The sequence below is a fragment of the Mycteria americana genome, chromosome 9 (assembly GCF_035582795.1).
Source record: "Mycteria americana isolate JAX WOST 10 ecotype Jacksonville Zoo and Gardens chromosome 9, USCA_MyAme_1.0, whole genome shotgun sequence".
In the NCBI taxonomy this organism is placed as follows: Eukaryota; Metazoa; Chordata; class Aves; order Ciconiiformes; family Ciconiidae; genus Mycteria; species Mycteria americana.
Genome location: NC_134373.1, coordinates 35,974,831 through 35,999,793, shown reverse-complemented (window position 1 = coordinate 35,999,793; position 24,963 = coordinate 35,974,831). Strand labels below are relative to the sequence as shown.

The window sequence follows — 24,963 nt, the reverse complement described above, 5'->3', positions numbered from 1 at the left end:
TGTTTGTAGAAGAGCTGTCAATATAATTTTAGAGAGACTACCACTACCTAATGATACAGGTAATTAAGCCCTTGGAGACCATTATTCTAACCATATATTACTTGTTTAGGCCATTTCGCTATGCTGCTAGGGTTTGGAAATCTACAACCAGTATGCTTTCATTCTTATGTCTCCAACATGACTTGTTTTTTGTGGTTGTTTTCTAACCACCTGAAATTTAAGACTGGAAGAGTAATTACTTCTACATCTTAGGTTTCTTTGGTAGTATATATGTATTGCTGTTTACTGAATCTGTCCTCCAGAAGGGTAAACTCCTTTTGAGCTGGGTACCATTAGAATAGGAAACTGTGTTGTTCCAGGGCAGCGCTGCAGGAAACCTGCACAGAAGGAGGCATTCTTCAGGCTCAGGAGAAGACATTTGGCATTCACTATCCTGGCAGTCATTCCCGATCTACTTTAGGGAAAAACACATGGAGGCATTTTATTTATATATTTTTCATTCCATAAGTTGGTAACTTGGAGGGTAATGTGGAGGGTTTGTTGTGTGAGAAGGTCCTAGGCACACAGAGAGGGCAACAGGGCATCACCTGTTTATGAAGGGTACAGAGAAAACACTTGATCATAGCTGATCGGCCAAGAACGGTCTCATACCCTCTGTTTGTAAATGTCTGTTTGAATGTCCAAAGCAAGCTCTCTGCTGAGGAGAAAAAAGGAAAGACAAATTCTAGATATACCTACAGCAGCACATTTTCCCCATTAGGAATGAAAATATTACCATATCATTATTTGTAGCACAGACATCCCTTGGAATATTCTTACACATTTCATCCATCTTTGCTGATGTTGCATGTAGAGCCTTCCAGGAAGTCATGGCTGAATTGAAAATCTCAATTTTTTTCTTTTCTTATGAGGAAATCTTTATGAGATGAAATCTGGAAAGGCTGAAGTCCAGAAAGTCAAAAGAAATTATATTTATTAAGACTCCATGTTGTTTTTAAAGGTACTTTTAAGCAAATCTTGTGGTTGGGAACCAGAGTCATTGTTTCTTGCTGTTCTGTTGATTCTTGCTGTTCTTTGTATTTGTAAACATCTGAGGTGACCCATTTTGGGAGGATCCAAGTTCAACATGGGAAACTTTCCTGTCATACCTGAGTCCCATGTAGTGACATTTGCAGGTGTTTGGCCTTTGGGCCTTTGCAGTTGGCTGTACAGTGTCAGGAAAGGGCTGGTGCTGTCTTGTGAATTTGATTTTTGATGTAAGATTTAGGTTATTGAACCAAACCAGGAGTGGTTTCTTGAATATTTATTAATTTACAGTCCCATTAGCTCTATTAGTAGTTAGTTTTTTAAAGGTATTAAATTCACAAATAACATTTTAAGGGAAAAAGAATGCAAGAATTTAATAAACTTTACAGTCTTTGCCTCTGAAGGCATCAGAGCATGTTGTATGGTGTTCAGTATAATGAAACTTTCTGAACAACTTTAATGGTATGCATACTTAGTAGTCACTTAATCAAAAGAATTATATGTCTTTCTGTACAGCAATACTATGCATGCTCACTAGCCACTTAATCAGAAGGATTATATATTTTAAGTGTTTTGCAATTTTTTAATGCTAAACAATTGTAGAATGGTGAGGTATAAATATCTCTCTATATCCTCCCACAAATCCTCCAGGTTTTATTTTAGTGCAGAAGGGCAGAAATGTCAGAATGATAAAAAGACAGAACAAAGCTTTTGATAACATGCTTCATTCCAGATCGAACGGCTTGTTTAAGGTTATGCGAGCACTAACGTAAGCTATTCATATGAAAAGTGTGAAACATTAACATACCAGTAAAGAGATAGCAAAACTGCCGATTTATTTGCAGTTACTGAAATCTTTTTTAAGATACAGAGCTCAGATCACTGATCGAAAGAGCTGAAGATTTGTACAGTCATACCAACCAAACAATATAGAGAGGACATCATCAGCTGCTTAGACCCATCAGGGTGAACAGTTGTCATCCTGGGTTCTAAGGATCACTGATACTGGCTGTGTTGGTTAACATTGCTGTGCCTCAGTTTGTTCACCTGTAAGATGAAAACACAGTATGTTATGTTAACGTGCACATTCACAGCACAAAAGCTTTGGACCTCAGACCACTTATGAGCAGGGACTTAGTATATCCTGAGATGAGGCCTCACATAACTGATCTTTCTAGTGGAATAACCATGTTTACTAGCACATGGTGAGTTATGATAATTAAAGCTACTGTAATTTGTCAGCTAGAGGAACAAACTTAACTTTGTCATAGGTCATCCTTGGATTTTCACTGCAGTTGTTCACTAATTGGAAAATGTCAATACTTTGCAATGGATTTCCCAATCATTGTGTAAATTAAAAAAGTGGAATGTTGTAGTAAAGAAAATACTATTATTTATTGGTTCCATGAAGTTGGGATTTTACTTACAGAAAACCACATCCACACATCTTCCCAGGGTATTGCTCACAACAGTGGAACCGTCTCAGAACTCCTATAAAATTTGCAAAGAGCTATGAGGAGAGTGAAATAACTTTATCTTACATAGAACTTAAAATTGGAGTCCAGAATCCAATGGCCTAAGAAAACCTTCACTGGGCAGTCAGAGAGGTTGAAAATGAATCATGACAATTTCGGGGGGGGGGGAGGGGGAAGTCCCTCCTATTTTTAGCTTTCTTCCAGCTGCTGTCTGTACTCTGGACGGCACAGGTTGGTGTCTACCATAACACTGTGCAGTCTGTGCCTGACAGCTTCATGATGGGCTGTGTAGTGTGAAAATGTGTAAGAACAGTTTGCTTGCATTGTGGAGGGTTCTGCAAATGCTTGTTGATGACAGACCTGATTTTCATCTTGCACTTCTCTTGTACCTACTTCAACCCCACAAAAACTGCCTTCCTCCACATCGCATCTTTGCTATTTGTGGAAAACACGTAGAAATTTATGTAGCTATGTCAAGGGGGTCTTGGTACCCCCTTGAAGCTGTAACTCAGAATGGAACAAGAGCTTTTTAATTTTGAGTGGCTTTACATTCCCATAAGTAACTTCAAGCAATAGTGGTTTGTCTGTATCAGGGTGCTTATATGCAAAATTAAATACGTGTATTTGGAGGAGCTGGTAGAGATATCTATCCATCTATCTATATTTTGCAAATATGGAAAAAATAGATTTGTTTAAAATGTAGAAAATAAGAAAAAAGTAAAACCCCCATTATTTGAAGTTGTAAATATTTGCAGTCTGATGCTTTTAGTTATGCTGAAACACTGTGACTATTTCTGGTGCCTCCAGCATGAATAGAGTTTGAACTTCTGAGCATATGTTTAAGCTGACACAAGAATTAGCTTTCTGTACGTGTCTGGTTCTATCCACTTATAGTTAATGAAAATATCTGCTGTCCTAAGGTCCCAAATATGTTACTGGGGAATTGTAGGAGCGACAGTCCTTCCATTTGAAAAATCTTTTCAATTGCCTGTGAGAAGCTTTTCTGTGAGGCTTAGTCTTGGTCTGTTTTTTTGCCTGTAACTTACAAAATCATATATGGGGCTGGTGACGGAAGACACCCATACAGTCCATATGGCATTTGTCTATCTGTCAACACAGAAATAAACATTACCACTGGTTTCTATTGCAGTTCAGAAACTTTTTGCTGTAGGTGTAAGTTTGATGAGTGAAATCTGTATGGGTGAAGGAGACAATGGAAACGTTTCCAACATTTCCTGGCTCAGATGGTAGGTAGAGCAGTTTCAGAGAAATGTCAGGTCTGCCATTGTGTGATAACAGGATTCAGACTTGTGTGGGAACAGCAATATGCCAATGCTAAGGTCTTTCAAAATCCTACCCTACTTACCTGAGGCTCAAGGCACATACTTTATTTTAAAGATACCTTGAAAATTTCCAGTGGGTTCAGTGGTCAGTGGTTCAACTAAGTAAATGTGCTCAGTCTTCCAATTCTGTGTAATTTTCAAGTGGTGGTATGGTCTAGCAGACAGAGCACCTGATTAGGTTGTGCACTCAAAAGAAGGATCCTTCTCCACTCATGTAAATAGAGCTTGAGACCTGTTTCTTTCCAGTACAGCCTTGCGATAGTTGCCATCATGCACAAGATACTTTATTTTATGTACTACTCTTCTTTATATAGCTTGCCCTTCAGGCAACAGTTTGAGTATGCATTGAGTATGTTTTTAGAAGGAGGGTTTAGCACAAGTATGTGAAAAAAGCATGGCTTGTGCAGTTTGGATTTGTCACTAGGGAATGCCACAGGGTTGAACTGGCTGCTCAGAGCCCATGGTGGGGAAAGGACCATGATGGTGCTGTGGGAGGAGAATTTGCCTTGGTCTTTCTGGATTGATAAGCACCTGTACTGATAAACAGAAAGAATAAGCATGAATTATACATTATATGTGTGTCTTCCTGTTGCTATTATGGAGTATATTATTATTTTATTTTCCAGCTGAAATATTAAGGATGGATATTGTGCATTCTGTAGGCTTTGCCCAGCACTACTGCTATAAGGCATGTACCAATGTTGTATCCTAAGCAGAGCTAAAAATGCGGAAAAAACCCCTTGGGGTTTAAAGCCTCAGCATTTCCCATCTGTCAGTTCTCTTTTTAAGTTTATCACGTATCTGTTTTCACTTCTCTCTTTGCTTTTTTTAATCCATTTTCAATATCTAAATTCTTTGGAGAAGCTTGTGTCTGTCTCCTGGCTACCTACCCATTTGAAGCAATGGCCTAACACTGTGCTGCAGGCTCTCTGCAGTAGGTGCACTGAGAACAGCGGGCTTGGACACAGCCCCAGGAAGGAAGGACCACTTCATCCTGGGGATCGCCATGGCTCATGGAGGAGAGCAGAGAGTCTCAGGGCTGTAGGTGTGGCTGGCGAGTCACTGCACAGTCTGGAGATGAGCCTGCAGATCAGAGGGAGAGCTGAGGAGAGCAGGCAGCCATATCTGGAGGTAATGGAAATCCTCAGGGCCAGAGAGAGTAGGCAGACTCTGCAGTTCAGAAAGGTACTAATTTAATTGAAAACAGGTAGAAGGAAAAACACTCCTGCAAGGATGCAGTGAACAGGAACTGTTGTTTGATGAGCTCTCTTTGTTTCTATTATGTCTTATAAAGCCACTTTCATATTGTTCCTCCTTAAAGAAATCTATGCTTAATCTAAAATCTGGGGGTTTTTATTTGTTCAGGAAGGGGTATTGTTTATGTTTGTTTAGTTTGAAGCCTTTTGGTAGTTTGAGCAAATCACTGTAAGGAGAAAGTCTAACCTGATCCATTGGAGAGTTTTGAACGGAGAGGTGAGGGAAATGAGACACAGGTAACCCCAAACCTGAAGTTCGAAACTACATATGAGTAAACAAACAAATTTATATGAGAGCTGAGTCAGACAGAAGCTTTTTGTTTGGTTGGATTGTGGGTTTGGAGAGAGCTGCAAGGCTTGGACAGAGGCACAGAAGTCTGCCACCAAAGCCAGACAGATTGCAGTCTCCAAAGAGACAACCAAAGTCCAGCTGGCAAAAATACCGTCTGGTTCACAGGTGAACCAAGAGCTGAAAGAGCTGAGAAACCGCGTGGGAACCTGTTCCTTGGTCCATGATCAGGTGGTAGGGAGGGGTCAGACAGCTCAAGGAGCTGAAACCCAGGCTGCATCTCCAGGGAGGCTATAACTAAAAATAGAAGTCAAGAGACTTAAGCTGGAGACTGCCTAGGAGAGAGGCAGGAAGCTTCACTGTCTCACAGGTAGGAGCTGGAAGAAAATACCCACCTGAGAATTTTGATTACACAGAAGTAAGTTAAGCTAAAGATGGACAAAGATCTGTTACTGATATTTTTCTCTAAGACTTTAAAGAGAGTCCTGCAACTACTGAATGGCATGAGAAAATGGGAAAAGCTGAAATACAAACCTCAACTGCTTCAGTAAGATTCTATAGAAACCTTTGGACACATCTCTGTGAGACTGTAAGTCAGTATCAAGTTGAAGGAATTCTTGTGACATGCATTTGAAATAACCACTGAGTACTGTCACCTCAGCTTGAGGGTGATGAAAAGGGAAGGTGATAGCGCCCAGCAAAAGGTAGCTGCCAGCCTGTGGAAGTATTGAAGGAATTAGGTCAATGGAGAAGGGGTTGAAACTGTCATGCACCTTCTAGAGCTGGAACATGCTACCTGTCCCTTGGAGAGAAAATCGTAAAAAGGGTTGTGTGGGACATGGCTGAACAGAGCATGGGCTATAGAGAGTATTTATTCCCTGTGCTAGAAGGGGAATTGCAGATCAGGGTATATGGGAAGGATTTTTTTCAAGGAAAGCTTCCTCTGTCAAGGAAAGGTTTTAGATCTGGGGAGATCAAACCCCTCTAAGGGATATGCTACAGAGGGCCGGAGTAGAGAATGTGTGTCCTCTGCAGTGAGACAGGAAATAAAGGCATGTCCTACACAGCTGAGAGGTTGGTCAGAGAAAACGCTCTTCACGTGTGAAATGACTGTGGCAGACTGAGAGAGACACCTCTCTCAAGGAAGGAAATCAATAAACCTAACTGAAAGGGGTCTGAAGGACCGTTTTGGGAAGTGGGAAATATATGGGGAAGGTTCTGCAGAGTTGGAGGGCTGAGAGAACTCTTGTGCCTCCTTGCATTAGTGTATTTGAGGAAAGATTAATTCCTGTATGGTCTTAAAATCTGTTCTTGGGGAGGACCCCAATAAAATAGCTTATGGCTTTGGTCCACTTGAAATGATGGACCTGGGAGAGGCACAAAGCTGGCAGGTTTTCTGACCGTGTCCCAGCGTTGCTGGGGGATGGCACAAAGGAGGTGCCCATTTATGAAGGTGATGGTCCTGAGAAAACTGGGAGGAAAGTCAGGAACTTGACTGCCTACCAGTGATGCGTCAACCCCAGCAGGGTCTGTCTCGCGTGGCCTGGATGAAACTGTGCTCTGGTGCATGCCATGAGTTGCAGCAGCGGGGCCAGGCAGAAGACAGAGGCAGCAGAGCTGTCAGAAACATAAGATCAAGAAGCTTTAAAAGCAAGTCTCCTACAGCTTGGTGGGTCCTTGCAGGCAGGCTTCCAGACAAGATTTGAGTTGCAGCAAAAAAACAGAGGAAGCTTCCTTCTGCCATCTTGGACGCCTGAGCATCTGTGCCCTGTGTGCCTCTCCCGAGGCAGGGAACGGTGTTTCCTCCTTTCCAGAGATTCCTCTGGCCCCCTTGCCCAGAAACACACACAGAAACGAACCCAAAATAAATAACTGTACATTGCAGTTGGATTGATTTCCTGGTATTCTCTCAGCAGCACAGGACAATTTACATTTTTTAAATGTAGGAATGACTGATTTTGTTTCAGGAGGAATAGCAGCAAGGACTTGTGGATCATACATTCACGTCCTTGGCTCTTGACCCTGCTGTGTAATTAAGTTCATAAACTGCTCAACTCTGGCTTAAAATTGTTTAAGTTTCTCATCCCATTATTTCACCTGGCCGGCTGGTTCAGAGTCTCACTTTTTCAATGATTAAAAATATCCTAATTCCAGCCTAAGTGTATTTGTAACCACTATATTCCCATCTTGTTTGTCAATCATTTGCCTTAGGTTGATGTAGTTTTCTTTCTCATTTTACTTTTTCTCACTGATTCTTTTGTGGAGGTCATGCCTGTGTAAGCCCTTGGTCTCTTAAGTTTAGCAAGATAAGTTGTTTAAGTCTCCTCTCATGACACAGACTCGATTCCTCTAAACAACCTCAGAGCTGTCTCTTCACCGAATCCTCTCTGAACGAGCCGCTCCTGAACACTGGTGATCGTAATTGCAGATAATATTCCAGATGAAATCTTGACAGTGCTTTCCACAGTAGCATTAATATTTTATGTTCCTTAAACGCTTATGTTCCATAAACAGATTCTGGTCTCAGAGTGCCTCATTTCTTCTTCTGTTTAATGCTTTGAGAATTTTATCCTTAGGTTAGGACTGGTGGCAGACTGTTTCCCAACTCTAAACTGACATTTTGTCCAGAAACTTGAGAAGCTTCTATCAAACATGGGTTTCATTTATTTTTCCCCTAAAGAAAATAGCTTTTTAAAAAAAGAAAAATTGAAAAGAACACTTCAGTTTTAAGAAAACTTCAATTTCCTATTCAAATAATAGATGTAAAAATCTAATGGTACTGAGATGCTTCAGATGAATAGACAGTAAATAGAACACTGAAGAAAGGGGAAAATAAATGTTCTTAAATAGTGATTGAAGAATGCAGACTTGGGAATGGTGAGCTTTAGAGACTGTTTTTGCAGATTTTAACAGCTTGTTAGTTACATAAGATGCACAGAATCCTTGGCAAAACAGGTTCTTTAGCATAGGCCAGCAAGCAGGCAGAATACACGCGTGGGGGATAGCTATTCTAGATGTAATCAGCAAGTTCTTGATGTTGGAGTGGGTCCATCTAGGATATTAGAATCATGACCAAGAGAAGATAAGCTTTCATGGTTACCAGAAGGGGGAAAAATATAGGTTGATGTGTAGGAATAGCCTTTCATAAAGCTCCTAATTTTTCTGCTTCACTTCCAAAATTTACATGTCCTTTGGAACCCTTGTTCAGGGAGCAAAACATTGGATTTCAAGTTAAATTTATAGAGGCTCAACCATTCTTGCATTCTTTAAAAGAATTTATACTAAATCTTTCTGGCATGTACTGTCACTGTGGAGAGTATTATAGATCATAATATAACAATTGCTTTTCAATTAAGGTGCCATTAATTCATGCTTCAAAGATTCTAATTTATAAGAAACAAGTCTCGATTATTATCCTGTGCCATGTTTGGTTAAGCAGTCCTTCCTAGAAATGGACAACTGGGATGCTAGTGAAGAAGCAGCAGCTTATAAACTGCAAGAGCACTGGCCATCAGAGCTTTGCAGTAAATTTGACTGTAAGCAGATTTGACCTCCTTGTTTGACAGAAACTAGTTTTCTCTTTTCTTTTTCAGATATTCCATGGGTACCTAAAGCTTGTAAGATCCTCTCAGTGCTGGTTTTATAGTGACACGACCACACAGACAGTGTCTCTGTTATGCCTGCGGTTCAGCTCTATGGCAGTCAACTCTTACAAACTTTTATAATAGCTGCAAACAATAAAACAACAGAAGTCTCAACCATATTTAACTGAGCTCTTTGTCGTGTTGCAAAGATTATTCTGTCGCACAGAAATCTGAGTGCTGATGGGAGGTGTTTCTAATTGCCACATGAAACTGTGTGCTCGCCAGCCCCTAGAAGGCTGTTTGACAAGATGGGCCTGTTGTCCAAAATAGACCATCTGAATTTGACTGAAGATGAAATGACCTATTGAATTTAAGAATTCTTCATCATTTTTCTGAGCTGATTTAACTGATGATGCTAATATGCAACTAGACTTTATTTTCATTAATACAGTTAGGCCTAAATTGAAAAACTCTGATTTTAGTGAGAGTTGAATCTATTCTTTCTCCCATTTTTGCTTGTTTATTAATTTATAAGAACTTTAGGGAGGACTAGAGTTGGATCTGTGTATGCATATATAAACATAATAATTAAGAATTCTATTACATCATTAATTCTAAAATGAAATTATAAGCATGTTAAGAAATGAAATCTTTCAGTGAGGACTGCACAGGAATTTATATTATGAACCAAAATGATTTGTTCTTTTGTGTAAAAGGCATCTGATTAAGGTCAGCCTGTGAGCAGAAATGGTTCCAATCTGCAATTGAAAAACTGCACCACTGTCTGCACTAGAGATTAGAGCTGGCTTGTTTTTATTCACATTTGGTCAACAGATGGTCCAACTACTCTGTGGGCATTCTGGCAATGTAGAAGTCTGCACATCAATGACAAAAAAACCATCATACGAATAAGTAAAATGTCAGTGTTCATCTGAGTAGAATGAATACCCAGTGTCGGCTTCTCGAAAAGTAGCATAGCTGGCTGACTTGAAAGGAGAAAACCTAGCAAAACATCATATTATTGCTAAATTAGCCAATACCATTCATTCTGATAAGACTGAAAGAACAGAAAGACTATGAGGCTTATATAAAAGATAATGTTATTGGCCTTTGGCCAGAGCAGTTAGCTAATATTTGCTGTCTTGCTGGATTGTTACCTTAGAAATAAAAAAAGTTTGATACGCTGTGAATAATTCTTCTGCTCAATTGCATTTGCAAAGAATGGTACACAAAAGTCATGTTTCCCTAAACACAGTAGAAATAAACAACAGCAGGCAGTTTCTGGTCTGATATGCCTAGGAATACTGGCTCTTTTTCAAGGTCACAGTTTTAATATACAGTGTATCTGGCAACATGGTTCAAGGCATTCCTCTCTCTCTCCTGCCTTTGTGACACCCACACACCCATGCTACAGCACTTTCCCTTCTCCAGCCCATGTTCCAGCCTGGCTGTTCTTCCAACTCTATCAAGGGATGGAGACAGCTTCAAATGAAAAGAACAGAAAACATGAAAGTGAGGGTGAGAAAAACTGTTGCATCCACACAGCTGAAGAAGCTGTACAGGAGTGAGAATTTGCATGAGGAGATGGGGAGTGAGGATAAGCGTGAGGACCTTCAGCTGGAATTGGCACTCAGCATTTTTTTGTTGTAAAACCCAGCATCTTTGTTGTTGTGTCCATCACTGCTTCTCTGGCTTTTGATCCTTTTCCTCTTCTTACCGGTACTCACAGAGCTGAAACCAGCTGGAGTCCCAGACCCTTTATTTGTGGTCAGCCTCGGTGACATCTCCTAAGCCCGTGGATTTAATTTCTGATCTACCTTGAATGGGACCAGTGTTTCGTAGGTGGCTTCCATTATCCCCAGCCATCCTATTGTGCAAAGGAGCAGAACTCTTTATTCTGTTCAGCCTCCATTCAGGAGGGTTAGCGCTATTATCAGTTTTAACATGCTTGATGAATACGTGTAGATCAAAGACAACTTTTGATGGTGTCTATTAACGCCTTTCAAAATGAAAGTGCAAACCTTCCTTCTTTCACTGATGGAACTGAAGTTGATTATGTTTTCATGAGATGATAGTACCAGATTGTAGCCTACACTTGCTTTTTACATCCCTTTGAAAGGGCAGAGAAGGGTGAATGTGTTCAGCAGCTGTGCCTCTATAAACAAATGTACTGGCACACACTGCTGCACCTATAACATAGAGAGTAAATACTAGTAATGTATTTGACAGTCTGTCTAAATTGCACAAAACCGACAATTGGCTAGGAATACAGCAGTTGCTTTTTTTTTTAATCTGACTGATTTTGTTCCTAAATGACAGTAATTTTATCATGGTGTTTGGTTACACTGTTGACAAGGTGATGTCTTTTGCACACATTTGTTTCTAATTTTTGTAACTGAGCTCCAGTAGGATTTTAACGATACAACTAATTATTGTGCGTATTCAAAAGATAAAAGAGTGCCCTTAATGTGTTATTCATAACATGGAGTATGAGAACATTATAAGGCCAGGATTGTCTTTAAATATTAATTTCATGGTAGCCATGGATGCATTAGGCTCTTGTAAAGAACAAAAACACTGAATGCAACTCTTAATTTTTTTCCATACAGTTGACTTTTATAAATATTTTCATTCTCTAGAATGGAGGAGACAGTGAGAAATCTGCTACAGAGCCAAGGATCCCCAGGCCAGAATGGAGAAGGAACTGTCAATATCATGAAGGTATATCAGGTATTAGTGACTTATTACCTGTTTTCTTGTGATAGAAAAGTTCTTTAAAACAAAAATTGCACTACTGAGGTAAACGTGTCTGGCATTATTTCCTCTATTTGTTTATTGGTTATGAATACTTGTAAGTGGTGGTTCATAGCATCTACATTTTTGTAGGTGTTCTCTCACCACACTTTAAGGTTTTTCATTTTTATTGTCACTGTTATCTGCAATTGTTGCTCCTCACAGTTAACAGGGGACAAAGAAACTAGTTTTGAAGACTATTAAAGCACTTAATATTTTAAGTAATATATTCCAGCATCTCTAGAAAACATAGGTGCTTTTGACAACTTGACCTTCAGATTGTAATGGATAATTTTACCCACTCATGTTCTTATTGGGTGTGAGGTTTCCATATCAAGCTCCATAGTTTCTTATTGCTGCTTTTGGCAGGTGTGTTTTGTCAGCCTCACTTGGGGTAGAGAGAGAGTTTCTCAGGACAGAATTTAGGAAAGCAAAGATTTTAGAGGTTTTTCAAAGGGAACCAGGTCTGTTTACGCTGTTTATAAGAAAGAATAGTTTTACATTTTCCTAATGTACTGCTGTACTCTGGAAGCAGTGAACCTGAGGTGGTGGAAAGCCTTTTTAAGTGTCTGGAAGCAGGAATGAGATACATCCCAGTTAATCAGATATGCTATGCGTGAATTCTGAAAAAAAACGCTTAATGAAGTCAGTATCCTTTTAAAGTATCCTGTATCTTTTTAAACAGAATAAGCATTCCTTATAAAGATATAAAATGCTGAAATAATATATTAAAGTCTATACTAGGTAGCAATCCTTCAGATAAAACACTTTTCAAAAATTCTAGTTATATTAGTCCGTTCTTACAACTGATGGATCAAAAATACAGCAATATAGCTAAACAAAAATGTATATTAACAAGTATTTATCACTGTAATTAAATTTTCTTTTTAAGCTGGACTGAAGAGAAAAGAATCTTTTAGATTAACCTTCCAAAATAATCAGTTTTTCTTGTTAAAATGATAGCCTGTAAAATTTAATTTCAAGACAAATTAAACTTTTTGTTGAAGCTATAATAGAACATTGTGCTTTTAGAAACTGGTGATAAAAGCATCCGTATTTTACTCACTACCTTTTTGGGATGCAAAAATGAAACTCAGTTCTCTCCTCGTGGTTCAGAGTTTAAATCTATACTTCCTGCTCACTCCTGCCACCATACAGTGGGTGTTCTGAAGTGGGCTTGGTGTCAGTCTCTCCTTCAGGTGGATTACTTGTCTGTCTGTTTATAACAGACAGCTGGAATGATTTTATTATCTGCTTTTCTGTATGCTATCTTACCTTGGAAACCACAGTAAGGTGATACCACAATGAGGTTTTAGCTTCTTTGGGTTTTGTTTTTGCACTTTCAACAAGAAAAGCCATAAAGTATTTTGGTTTCAGTTGAACTGAGGGTTTGGGTGTTCTTTACTTTCCTTTTAAGCTGGAAAAAAGTGAGCTATGGAGTCTTCTGTAAATTCGGAATTTTGTGTGCTGCTGCCCTAGAGGTGAGATAAACTAGTCATTCCAGTTTCAGTGCTTGTATATTTCTGTGTGGTTTTTCCTCCATGTTTTATTTGTTTCTTATTTTTTGAAAAAAGAGAGAATTTGGTTTTGTTTTGGGGCTGTTTTTTTCGTTTGGGGCCATATTGACATAGGCATTTGTTGTCTCCTGCCAGCCAGGAGAATGGGTACTGTGGTGTGTTTAGTGTAGAATCTCTTGGGTTTATTTTTTGACCAACAAAAGAACAAGGCAGTTCTGCCCGGTTCATAACAAGAACAACAATTCTTTGTTTCCCTTCAGCCCTAGCAAACAGCCCCTTCCACCTAGCAAACTGCTGTCTAACCCTTTTTTCCCTTCTTTCCGGACATGGGGTTTTGTTTGAATCTGCTAGGTGGTAGTCAGGGCTGATTCCCCAAACCTGAGCCTAGCTCTCTTATAGAGTGAAACCATCTCTATCCCAGGACCTTAAACCACCCATATATCTGTTACTCTAGGTTTATTTTTAAACTTGTACTCCACATTGCATAACAGTTTCCTTCTCTTCCTGTTCTCTTCTTGTTCTTGGGAACATTTTAGCTCATAATATCAAAGTCAGCTTGTTTTTTAGCAATTTTCATTTCTTCTGTATTGCCAATATGCAATTTTCTTTGCTTATGAATTTATTTTCCCAATTCATGACTCAAAAGCAATGTTTTTTTCCTTTCCTGGAGGAATAGCTAGGCTACTGCATCATATACTGGTCTGTGATTGGTAAAACAGGTCAAAAATATGGAACATTTCCATGAACACTGTGTTTTTTTCTGAAGGTCTCTCTGACTCATTCATCCTCACTTCCCTTTTGTTCACTTTTGTGACAAACTTCTGAACAAATAGTTTGTTTTCTGGGAATTTCAAGGAATGGCTCTATTCACATGCAAAACAGCGCATTCCTGCCCTCGTATGGCTACCTGCTATGTAGGTCAGAAATGGGTTCACTTGATGTGTGTTATTCAATCACATGGTAAAAACTATGCAGTGTGATTTAGGCAACAACCGCATGTAATAATAAGAGCTAATACCTGAAAGGCTCTTCAAAACAAATAGTTGGCAAAGAATCTGTGATCTGAAAAGTTTACAAAGTATTTTAACATTGAAAAACATATTACTAAGCATTATATGAATCATTAATATGTTATTGAAACCAACTGTGTGGAAATCATGGACAAACATGTAATCTAAGCATATGATGAATTTTATTGCAAATACTGTATCCAGGTTTGGCAAGAGGCATCAATATTGCAATAGAAGTATTTCATTTGTATTTTTCCAAATGCATTCAGACAGTTTTTTGATATATTTATGAGGGTAATTCACAAATGGGAATAGAACTTGAATGTACAACCTAGGTAATGTTTCTTAAAAACACTGACGTATTCAAGTTTTGGGGAAAATGATAACCATATTATCATCCTGTATTTATAAGTGAAATATAGATATGAGCTAACACATGAAGAAAAAGTTTTTATGATTTGAATTCCAAGTTTTACATATATATATATGTCTTCATATACATACACAAAACTTACTGAATATATGAATACTACCATTGCTTTGAAAGCCATCCTTTACAATCAAACAGTTACCTTACAGAACATATTCTGAATCATACCTGTTCTCTGTGATTACTATGATATAATCAGGATGATATGATCAGTATTCAGTGCAATAGAGTATCAGATTTTACTGCAGTTGCACAGCCATATATTTCATAACAAATGAGGACATGACCTAGGTGATCTCCAGTGTGACTTATCAACATATGTCCCATATTCTCTGACACCCTAGTAAGTTAGTTTTAGTGTGTGAAGCCTGTTCATGTTAATATCTGAATAGTCATAAAAAGATACCTCTGTGCAATAAATGCGTTTTGATCTATTGACCATTGTCTACATATTTGTTTTTTACAAATCTAATTATTGGTCTGGGATGTATGAAATTGAGTTCTTATTATAATATCAATATGCCTGACTCCAGAATAAATATTCTTGCTAATGAACATTAAATGTTGCATAGTGATCATGTTAGAAGAATAATAATAAGATGGAGTCCAGAGTGTGCAGTATTATTGCACTATTGTTTTAGGTCTTTCTGGGATTCTCACTGAAGCAAAATATTCTAACCCTTTCCATAGAGCTAGCTGCCCTATGGGAATTTAATTTGCTGGACTTACAGATGGATGATGTGATTTCTTTAGGGTAAATGAATTTAAAAGCAGGATTGTAAATAAAATTATCCTCTGTTATCATTTTATGTAATAACTGAGGGAAGATTTATAATGAATGCTCACATAAATGTAGACAAGAATATGTGTGATTTGAATTGCCATGAACCATCATATTTCTTGCTTAAAAGTTTACTTGACTAAAAGGCTCTAGTATGTAAGAGCTTTTACGATGTTTCCAAGAGGCATTGTCCACCTGAAAATAAGACCATGAAAGGCCAGATCAGTACATCATATATTAATATTATTCTCATTCAAGACACAAGTACTTTATCTAAGAGGGAGAATGATCCCCAGAAATAATTGTGTACAGTACTTGAACTCAAGCCATTAAAACAAGCACCCTGCAGACTTTCCCTCCTAAGTTTACAGTTGGACTCGATGATCTTAAAGGTGTTTTCCAACCTAAATGATTCTATGATTCTGTTGTATGATTCTAAGTTTGGCCTTGTGATTTGGATATCAAAAACTAGAGTCTCTTTCATGTTTGATCACAATACTGGATATCTAGGTAGAGTCTTACCTGATTACGGATCACTCAAATTCTTTCAAGTTTTTTTTTTTAACTCCTTGTGACTCTATGTCAGTGTACAGTGATCAAAATAGATAAGGAAGGGAGTTTGTTGTAAGTTCACAATTTGTTATAATTCTGGAATTGTCAATATATGCACTAAAGCTCAGGACAGACATGGTGCAGTCACATCGGAGAGGAACGACTATCTGCTGTTTAAAGCACTGTCTTTGGGAGACTAGATTTTGATTCTTTCATTTGCTACAAATTTTTCCATTTCCTTGGACAAATTCACTTTATATGTCCATCTTTAACCTTTGTCTGTAAAAAGAGGATAACGTATCATTTAATCTCAGGTATATTTAAGATGTCATCAATATATATGAACTGATGCTTCTGTGGTAACAGGAACTGTTATAAGTACTGAGCCAGATAATGAAGAGATTTAAAAAAAAAAAAAAAGGCTTTTCATATTTCCTTGTAAACTTGGAAAAAGGCTTACTTCCCCCAAGGAGTTTGCTTAACATAGGAATACTTTTAATAGAAAAGGAATCAGTTTCAAGGTGGAGCATGGATGATCTTCAAGCAGGACTATCCTGTCTTGTATTAAAAAATAAGGAATTGATTTTTTGCTGTTGGGAATTTGGCAATTTTGATGCATGAATTCATATGAAAAACTTAGGGAAATAAAAACTCATGACTACAAGGGTTGTAACCTTTTCAGAACCCCACTGTGGTTCTTTGAGATTTACACTCCAAACAAATACTGCTGTGGGGACCAGGCACGTTCTTTTGATCAGCAGGAACTGAAGTCCTGGGTTTTAGACAGCCTGAAACTCATCCTGTCTAATATTATGGGCCCAGTCATCCCTCAACTTCTGTGCTAGTGCAGAGTGTCTCTGACTGCGCTTGTTCACCAGCTGACATGGTCTAGACGACTTCTTAGCAGAAGGGATTTTCATCATGGTGGACAGTGCAGGCCTTCAGAGATTGACTATACAAATTCAAGAGGAGAAAGATACGAGTAATGGGGTAGGGAGTTTGTCAAGGAGAACAATCCCTGTGCTGAGGTCAGTGCTGTTGAGTCTACACCAAAAGAAGTTTAGCTCAAAGACTCAATGGGGATTACAGGTAGCATTAATAGTAGGGCACTTTTTCAAGTTTCTTTGGCCCTGGGTGCAATGGAGAAGAGCAGCTTGATTCCTTCCATTTCTTTCTGAAAGTGGTATGTGTCCTGTCTCATTTTTGCTTCACTGCTCATTTCAGCACCCATCTGACTACACTGACATCAAAGTGGTGGTAGACAGTTTGAGCAATTGCAGGCTAAGCATTTTGATGGGCTCTTCTCACCGAGTAAGAGCTGGCAGGGTGACTGTGGTGCAGTTCTGTTCTTTTTCTCACTCTGGAGGCATGACAAGATTTTGAGAAGTAATGACTTCAGAAGAGATTTCTCAGGCTTTAGTGTGCACCATGAGAAGAGTGGCACACAGCTCCACATCTGTCCCATTTGCAGGACATCACCACCTTTTCAGTCATTAACTCACAGTGCAGCTTCACGGGAGGAGTGGCTTTGAACATAAGAAAGTTCAGTTCCATTTCCTGCCCTCTTGCTGGATATAAATACATGTACATGTGCCTGCCTTATGCAAAGCTAAGAAAGAAGATTTAGCTGTAAAGACTCAATACTGATAACTTCAATACAAAGATAAAATAATTCCAGTCGTACACGACTTCTAGCTCTTAGTCATGAAGTCTGGAGCATTTTGCCAATTGCTTTCTGAAGCAGGTGTCAGAGAGGTGTGACTACGTAAGTGGTACAGGCACATTTCAGGTGGCATTGTCGGCCAGATCAACCCAATTTTTTGTCTGCGTGCTTTGTGAGACTCAAATATGGAACAGTTGTTGTGACTGTCACTTCTAATTTGCACAGCCGTTGGTGTCAACAGCTCTTTCATGAGAAGAAAAACTGTATCTATTGGCAATATAATTTTATCTTAACACAAAATTATACAAGCTTAATGTTCAGGCCATTGATATGTAACATTTTATAGATGGGGCATGGCCATGAATTGAAAAAAAGGCACTAGTTGAATTCCCTAGCTGAAATCCACATAGGATTTTTAATGCTAACTTTTATTGCAGAAAGAGGAAATATAGCCTTACAATTAAACTTATATTTCTGGATTGGAAGTGCACACAGGAGACTGCGTCAACCAGGCTTCCTTAGCTACTAAGGAGAATATTACTAGGCAGAGCTTAGCAGTTTTGTGTCTCCCAGAGAAGGACAGAAGAGGAGCCACCCGCACTCTTGGGAGCTCCACCGGAAATCCTGGGCTGTCAAGGACACAAGCATTTGCTGTTGGACTGCTTTTCCATACAGAGACATCCAGGGCTAGCTCGGTAACAACTAATTCCTTCTGGCTTTTCTTCTGGTAGTTTTCCACCACTGCAAAGATTCTGATAAAAATTCCTTCCCATATTTAACTACATTGAGATTGGATTCTTGCCCCCAAAGGAGAGTGATGGTGCTCCTCAGACACTGTTCAAAATTACAGTTTTGTTGCAAGGAACATATGTGCAAATAGTTTTCCCTTTTTGATTGTTTGTAATACAGTAACAAAGCAATGGAGTTATGTTTAACACAACGAAGTCTCATCACAAATGTGCCATTTGTGTGCCTGTTTCTCAGCAAACAAGCTGTTCTTTCCTTCCCAGAATCTTCTATATATCTACAGTAACAAGAGGTGAAGATTGACTGATTTAATGATACTATTAGGTATTATACTGATTGTAATTCTACATTTAGATTTTCCTCTACAATATAGTGTTTCTAGCTTTTGCTGTATCTTTCTTCTAGTTCTTACTTTTGGAATGAATCCACAAAAATCAGCCCATACACATTGCCTGAACCCTATACATATGAAACAGGCATAACAGAAAGTCAGAGACACTCCTTGGAAAGCAAGATGATGATATGGTTCACAGCCTGACTGACACGGGTCATCCTAATGCATACAGGGACTTCCCATTTATGCACAGCAGGTTGTCTGCAGCCTTAATCTTGCCCTTAATGGTGTTCTTCTGGTTGCCTTTTTTCTAATTCAGGGGATGTCTTTGAGAGAAAAGAGTATGGCTCTAACATGCCTCTGCTTGGTAGTCCTAAGAGACTGGAATAACCTCCTAGAGTTTATAGCAAATACCAGTTTTAAGATAATCTATCTATCTGCTGCTTGGAGAGATGCCAGTTTCTTTGTATGTGAAGGCGAACTTGTTGCTCTCTATCTGCATGTATTCCTCATGCAGGTCAAATCAGGGCTACCAGCAGCAAGGCTGTGCTGGCATGCAGGCTGAGGGCAGCCCACGCTTTGTTTGTGTGAGAAAGCAAGCCTGCAGGGCTGCTGCGGCACGCTTGCCGTGGGACCCAGTGCCACTTCCAGCCCCGCTCTGTTTCTCAGCAGAGTGATGAGATACCCAGGGAGTTGTCGTCATCTCCCATCTGGCAACTATTTAGAGCTCCCAGGTCTGTAGTGTGACTCCTGGCTCTTGACCAAAAGAAGATTTTAATAAGGGGGTCTTACCTATCTGTAGCCTATCCAGATCCCTGTCAGGGTCCAGATGTGCTTTGTTGACTTGACACAGCATTGCCCATCCCAGGCAGGTATTGAAGAGGTTCTGGTTGGGCAAGAGGGTCTGGCAAGTAAATAAGAAGCATTTTTATCTATCTATTCCTTTGCGTTTTCTGTGTGAGGATAATGAATAAGAAATAGTAAATAGAGACCATTTACTGCAATCAGCTGTCTAGTGACAGAAGTGTTTGGACAGAAAAGTTGAAAAAACAGTTTGTATTCCTTGGTATTCCAAGGTTGGGTCTTATATATGGCCAAGTCACTTGCTCTCTCCCTATTTCCACATCTCTATAAAATATATTGTTCACTCTGCCTTTTGAACTGTGATTCATTTATGTTTTCAGACCAGCAGAAAGCAATGCTATTTTTTAAATTCTAAAAAGTTGGAAAAAATCTAAAATTTTGCTTATTTTCTGAGGGGGAAAAAAAGGAGATTATGCTGTATTTACAAACATTCTATCTTTGAAAATTATTTTAAGAGAAGAATGCACTTACCAGTATACCAGTATATTTATTTTGGAAAGAATGTGCACTGCTGATCAATAAAAGTATTTTTAATTTCAGTTAAATATATTTAATCTAAACTATAATAACATATTTGAAAAGTTGAAGTTTTGATCTGCTCCAGAATGATAATTCCTACTTTTATTTTTGTGTGAAGATGCATTCTGAGCTTCTTTCAGAAGTCTTCCTGACAAGATTGTGAGATAAACCTACTCCCTGGCATTTGAAAAAAATTGCCTGGTTATTTAATAATATACTTTTTTTTTTGTCCTAATCCCACAGGTAACCTCTTAGGTCAGCTTCTGCAATTGTGCTTATGGTGATAACTAGTCAGTTAATATGTTGCTGTCATTCCAAAATACTAGTTAATACTCATCTTCAGGTATGTCCTTTAGAGCTTGTCTGTGGTATTCCCTAAAGAAACCATCTATGGAAAACTGGATCAACAAGCATAAGTACTTAAGAGACTTTCTGGTGGCCAAAAAAAAAATAAAATTGTACTCAGTTTTTAATTTCATTAAAAAGAGTAATTTGGCCTTCATCCAAGTAGTGAAAAGACATTACTAAAAAAAAAAAGTGAAGGACTGCAAAGGGAAGAAAAATTGGCTTATTTCTAGCAATTTAAATCCAGAGTAATTCTATTGCCTTAATTGCTGTTACATAAAATTTACTGGATTTAATTTTCAGAATAGTTTGGCTTGTTTGTACTTCAGTCAAAGGTAGATATTTTAATACTGTCATTTTAGTCAAGTGTAGTTACTTTAATACTTACAAACTCCTTCAGAAAAGTTTAAACGCTGCATATAGGTTTCCTGGGAGGAAAGATGATTACTTTAAGTATGGTACTATAATGAACCAATTTATAAGAGAATATCTGTATGAAAAATCACACTGCATATTCTTCTCATAATATCGTATATACACATAGGAAGAAGGAACAGCTTAGCTTCTAGAACAATTTTTTTTTTTTACTGATAACTTTGCTATTCAGTGTAGCTGAAGTCTTCCATTTTGAAAAGGCAGTAGAACAAAAAACATGGTGAGCTACTGCCACACTGCCCTGCCACCACCATGTCTGAAACCTGGCTTGGAAGAGTCACCTCCAGAATGGTCAGTCTTTGATTTCGCTTCTGACAGATGAAGTGCCAGGGGCAAGGGTGCTGTTGGTAATGTGAATATCCATTCACTAAAGCCAGGATGGTGTCAACAGCAATATTTGATCGCAAGGTTAGCGTAGTTCACTTTGACACCCCGGACTGACATTCAGCTGGGGACTTGAAGACAAAAAACTCCATCTACTCTTACTGATCTGATAAATACACTTAATGGTGAATTTCCTTGTGAAGGTTTTCTTCTTTTACAGTCCTTTTTGATCTGAACTTTTTCAAAAGAAATAGGTGTTTCTGATGCATGGAACAGCCAATAAAAGCATCGTCAGGAAATTTATTAATGTTACTACAGAACCGTTCAATAGGGGTGATAGCTTGTACTAGTGAGAAGTGTTTTGAGTGAAGAATAATATGTAGTACATTTAGATTGATATGCGAGTGGTAGGAGGCTCATATCAGAAACATAAAGTAAGTACTTTGTTCTCTTATCCATCACATGTATTTAATCTAGGGAATGTTAGTGCTCACTCTATTCACTTTGTAAGTGAAATCCAGAGATGAAAAAGAAGAATTTTATATGTTTTTCCTGACAACGGTAATGTTAAATTGTGAACAATTTGGGATGTTTCTGTAAAATTTTGTGATATAGGTGCATTCCTTTCTTTTCCTTCAATTTTGGTCAGCTTGTTCTGAAGAAAAGCTGTTAGCTAAACAAAAATTTATTATTATTACACTTGCCAACGTGCTATCTAAAGCAAAGCTATATTTTAGTACATTCTTCCACTGCGAGAAAATAAAGCAAGAGGAAACAGCTGAATACACAGAAGTAAGCAAGGTAAAACCAGAAGTCATATTTGTAGCCTTCTACTCAGAGATCATTTAGATTGCACTGTCTAGGTGCATGTAATTTTTTTTTGCATTCTAACTTGCTTGCTCAGATACGGGCTTTTTTCAGAGCTGGGTCATGGTGTTTAATGGGATTCCCATTAGCTAATAAATAAAATAAAATTTTTAAAAAGTTGCTGATGGAACAGACATATTCAGGTCACAGTAATATCAGTGACTACTCCTGTAGCAAGCATCTTGCATGAAACACTTTGTGAATTCATCAGTCTTACTTCACATTGCTCTGACTTAACATACAAGTGTTTTTTATATATCTTGGGTTTCGCCGAATGAAATAGGTTATAAAGTATATCAGAAGATGCTGCAAAATTTCAACGGGCATATTTAAGAGGGATTGAGCCACAGTAAACAACTGTTAATTATGATTAAGAAAAAAAAGGTCATGGTGGGGGGAGAAAGGGGAGCAAGGTGCCACTGGAAAACATTTTAACCTTGTTGGAATTTTAAGTCAGTAGTCCTTGGAGCAATTGCTGCCTTTTTTCAGCTTGTGCAGTCAGACTGAGCTACTTGTGCATAGCTTGGGGCTATTTTTTTCATGAAAGTACAAAGAAACCCTCATCTACAGTTTTTATCTACATCGACAGTCTGAAAATTCTCATTTCATATCGCTCACTCACAGTGAAGAATAGTGCTGAACACTAGGGGGTCTGCAGTGGGAAGAACACTGAAAGTACATCATCTAAGAATACATCGAGACTATAGAATGGCCTTGCAAGAAAAAACATTCACAATTTATTATTACAGAAACAATTCTGTGTATGGATTTGTAAATTGCAGTTTGCGTTTGGATGTTAAGAGTCTGTCTTTATCATAGCAGGAAAGAGTGTTAGAAATGTAGTGTAGTGTACTGGATTCAGTCACCAAATTCAGTCACTGAAATCTAAAATAACTATTTAGTAAATGTCTTATTTAGAAAGTCCTGTGGAAGCTCCTGAGACACCATGGAAAGTGCTAAATGTTTTGAGATGCTGAGTTAGCCACTTAGCTTGGGTTCAGTATTGATTGGATTCTTGGATACCTGTTACCATTGCCTCTGTATATGATCTGTTAATAACTATATTGTGAATCATTTTGAGGTTTTTTTCTCAAATAAGTGGTTATGAGCAATCATAAGCACTATTTAATTGTATATTCTACATATATTTTATTCTTGGGTTAAAAGTGTGATTAAAGTGTGTTTTTAGAAAATTGCAGGCATGACTCTCAGAAGAATTTGAATTTGTAACCATTATAAAACCATTTGTTGTGGTTTAACCCCAGTTGACAGCTAATCCCCACACAGCCGCTCGCTCACTCCCCCCCCACTGGGATGGGGGAGAGAATTGGAAGAGTAAAAGTGAGAAAACTTGTGGGTTGAGATAAAGACAGTTTAATAGATAAAGCAAAAGCCGTGCACGCAAGCAAAGCAAAACCAGGAATTCATTCACTCCTTCCCATGGGCAGGCAGGTGTTCAGCCATCTCCAGGAAAGCAAGGCTCCATCACGTGTAATGGTTACATGTGAAGACAAACGCCATCACTCCTAATGTCCCCCCTTCTTCTTCCTCCAGCTTTATATACTGAGCATGACGCCATATGGTATGGAGTAGCCCTTTGGCCAGTTGGGGTCAGCTGTCCTGGCTGTGTCCCCTCCCAACGCCTTGTGCACCCCCAGCCTACTCGCTGGTGGGGTGGGGTGGGGTGGGGTGGGGAGCAGAAAAGGCCTTGACTCTGTGTAAGCACTGCTCAGCAGGAACAAAAACATCCCTGGGTTATCAACACTGTTTTCAGCACAAATCCAAAACAGAGCCCCATACTAGCTGCTATAAAGAAAGTTAACTCTATCCCAGCCAAAACCAGCACACCATTGTCTCTAATAAATTTCAGAAGCTGAAGAATTAAAAGGAATTCAGAAAAAAAAAAACCACTCGGGTGTCACAATCTGACACCCAAAATTGAAATAGAGATCGTTTGTATCTGAGGGATCATTACTGCATTGCATCTGAAACACTTCACTTCTCTGGACGACTTGTGTTTATCACATAAAAATGATCTTTAGCTTCTATAAGGAAGGATATCATCTCTAATTATTACTTACCAGATTCCAGACAAGCAATTCATGTCATCCAACGCTCATTGAGAAAATCAGCATTTCAAAGATCTTGATCTTTTTTTAATTCTTGTTTGGTTCAAGCAGAATTCTGTCACATGTCCTTGTGAAAGATTGCTGTTTATAATCAGTACTGTAGAGTCCAGATGCAGTTATATCAGGATTAGATTATGCTATGTTGTATTATTATAGCCACTTGTCCAGTGAACTTTGCAACATCTCTGTGATTCAGGAGCCTCCCTGGGTAACCTGTTCCGGTGACCTCATGGGAGAAAAAAAAAAAGGTTTTCCTAATATCTAATGGCAATTTCTCATGTTCCAAGCTGTGTCCATTGTATCTGGTCTTTTCATCGTGCCACTTCCAAGAAGAGTCTGGCTCCATCTTCTCTCTTCCCTGCAGTAGAGACCTTCCTATGCATTTGCCTCCCAGCCTCTACTGGTGCACGAGGTTATTCCTTCCCCGGTGCAGGATTTTGCATTTCCCATTGCTGAGAGCTGTGGCAGATGCTGTGCTGCTGCTGGTTCTGTTTGGCCTCCTCCCCTGGAAGCCAGTCTGCTGGTTAGCGGTGTTAATGATTTCCATTTTCTTAAAGACTTCTTCCTTGGCTAGGTAGTTCCGACTTTGTAAAATCTCAAATTAGGAAAAATTGGAACATGAGTTACCTGGGGAATTATAGGATCATTTCATATCATGTATTTGTCTTTACTGCCAGAGA

At 38.7% G+C, this 24,963-nt stretch overlaps 1 protein-coding gene across 28 annotated transcripts in view; it reads left to right on the top strand.

Annotated features, from left to right (window-relative positions):
- NCKAP5 (NCK associated protein 5) overlaps nucleotides 1–24,963 on the top strand; it is a 413,976-nt gene that overhangs the window by 251,263 nt on the left and 137,750 nt on the right. For 24 of the 28 annotated variants that reach the window (XR_012777069.1, XR_012777067.1, XR_012777068.1 and 21 more), the window contains one exon: nucleotides 11,613–11,703. Coding sequence is in view for 24 of the 28 variants with exons in the window: in XM_075511575.1 (XP_075367690.1) it covers nucleotides 11,613–11,703 (91 nt within the window). In the remaining 4 variants the exon portion in view is untranslated. The remainder of the gene's footprint in view (nucleotides 1–11,612; nucleotides 11,704–24,963) is intronic. The other 4 variants (XM_075511576.1, XM_075511585.1, XM_075511589.1 and 1 more) reach the window with 1 other exon arrangement.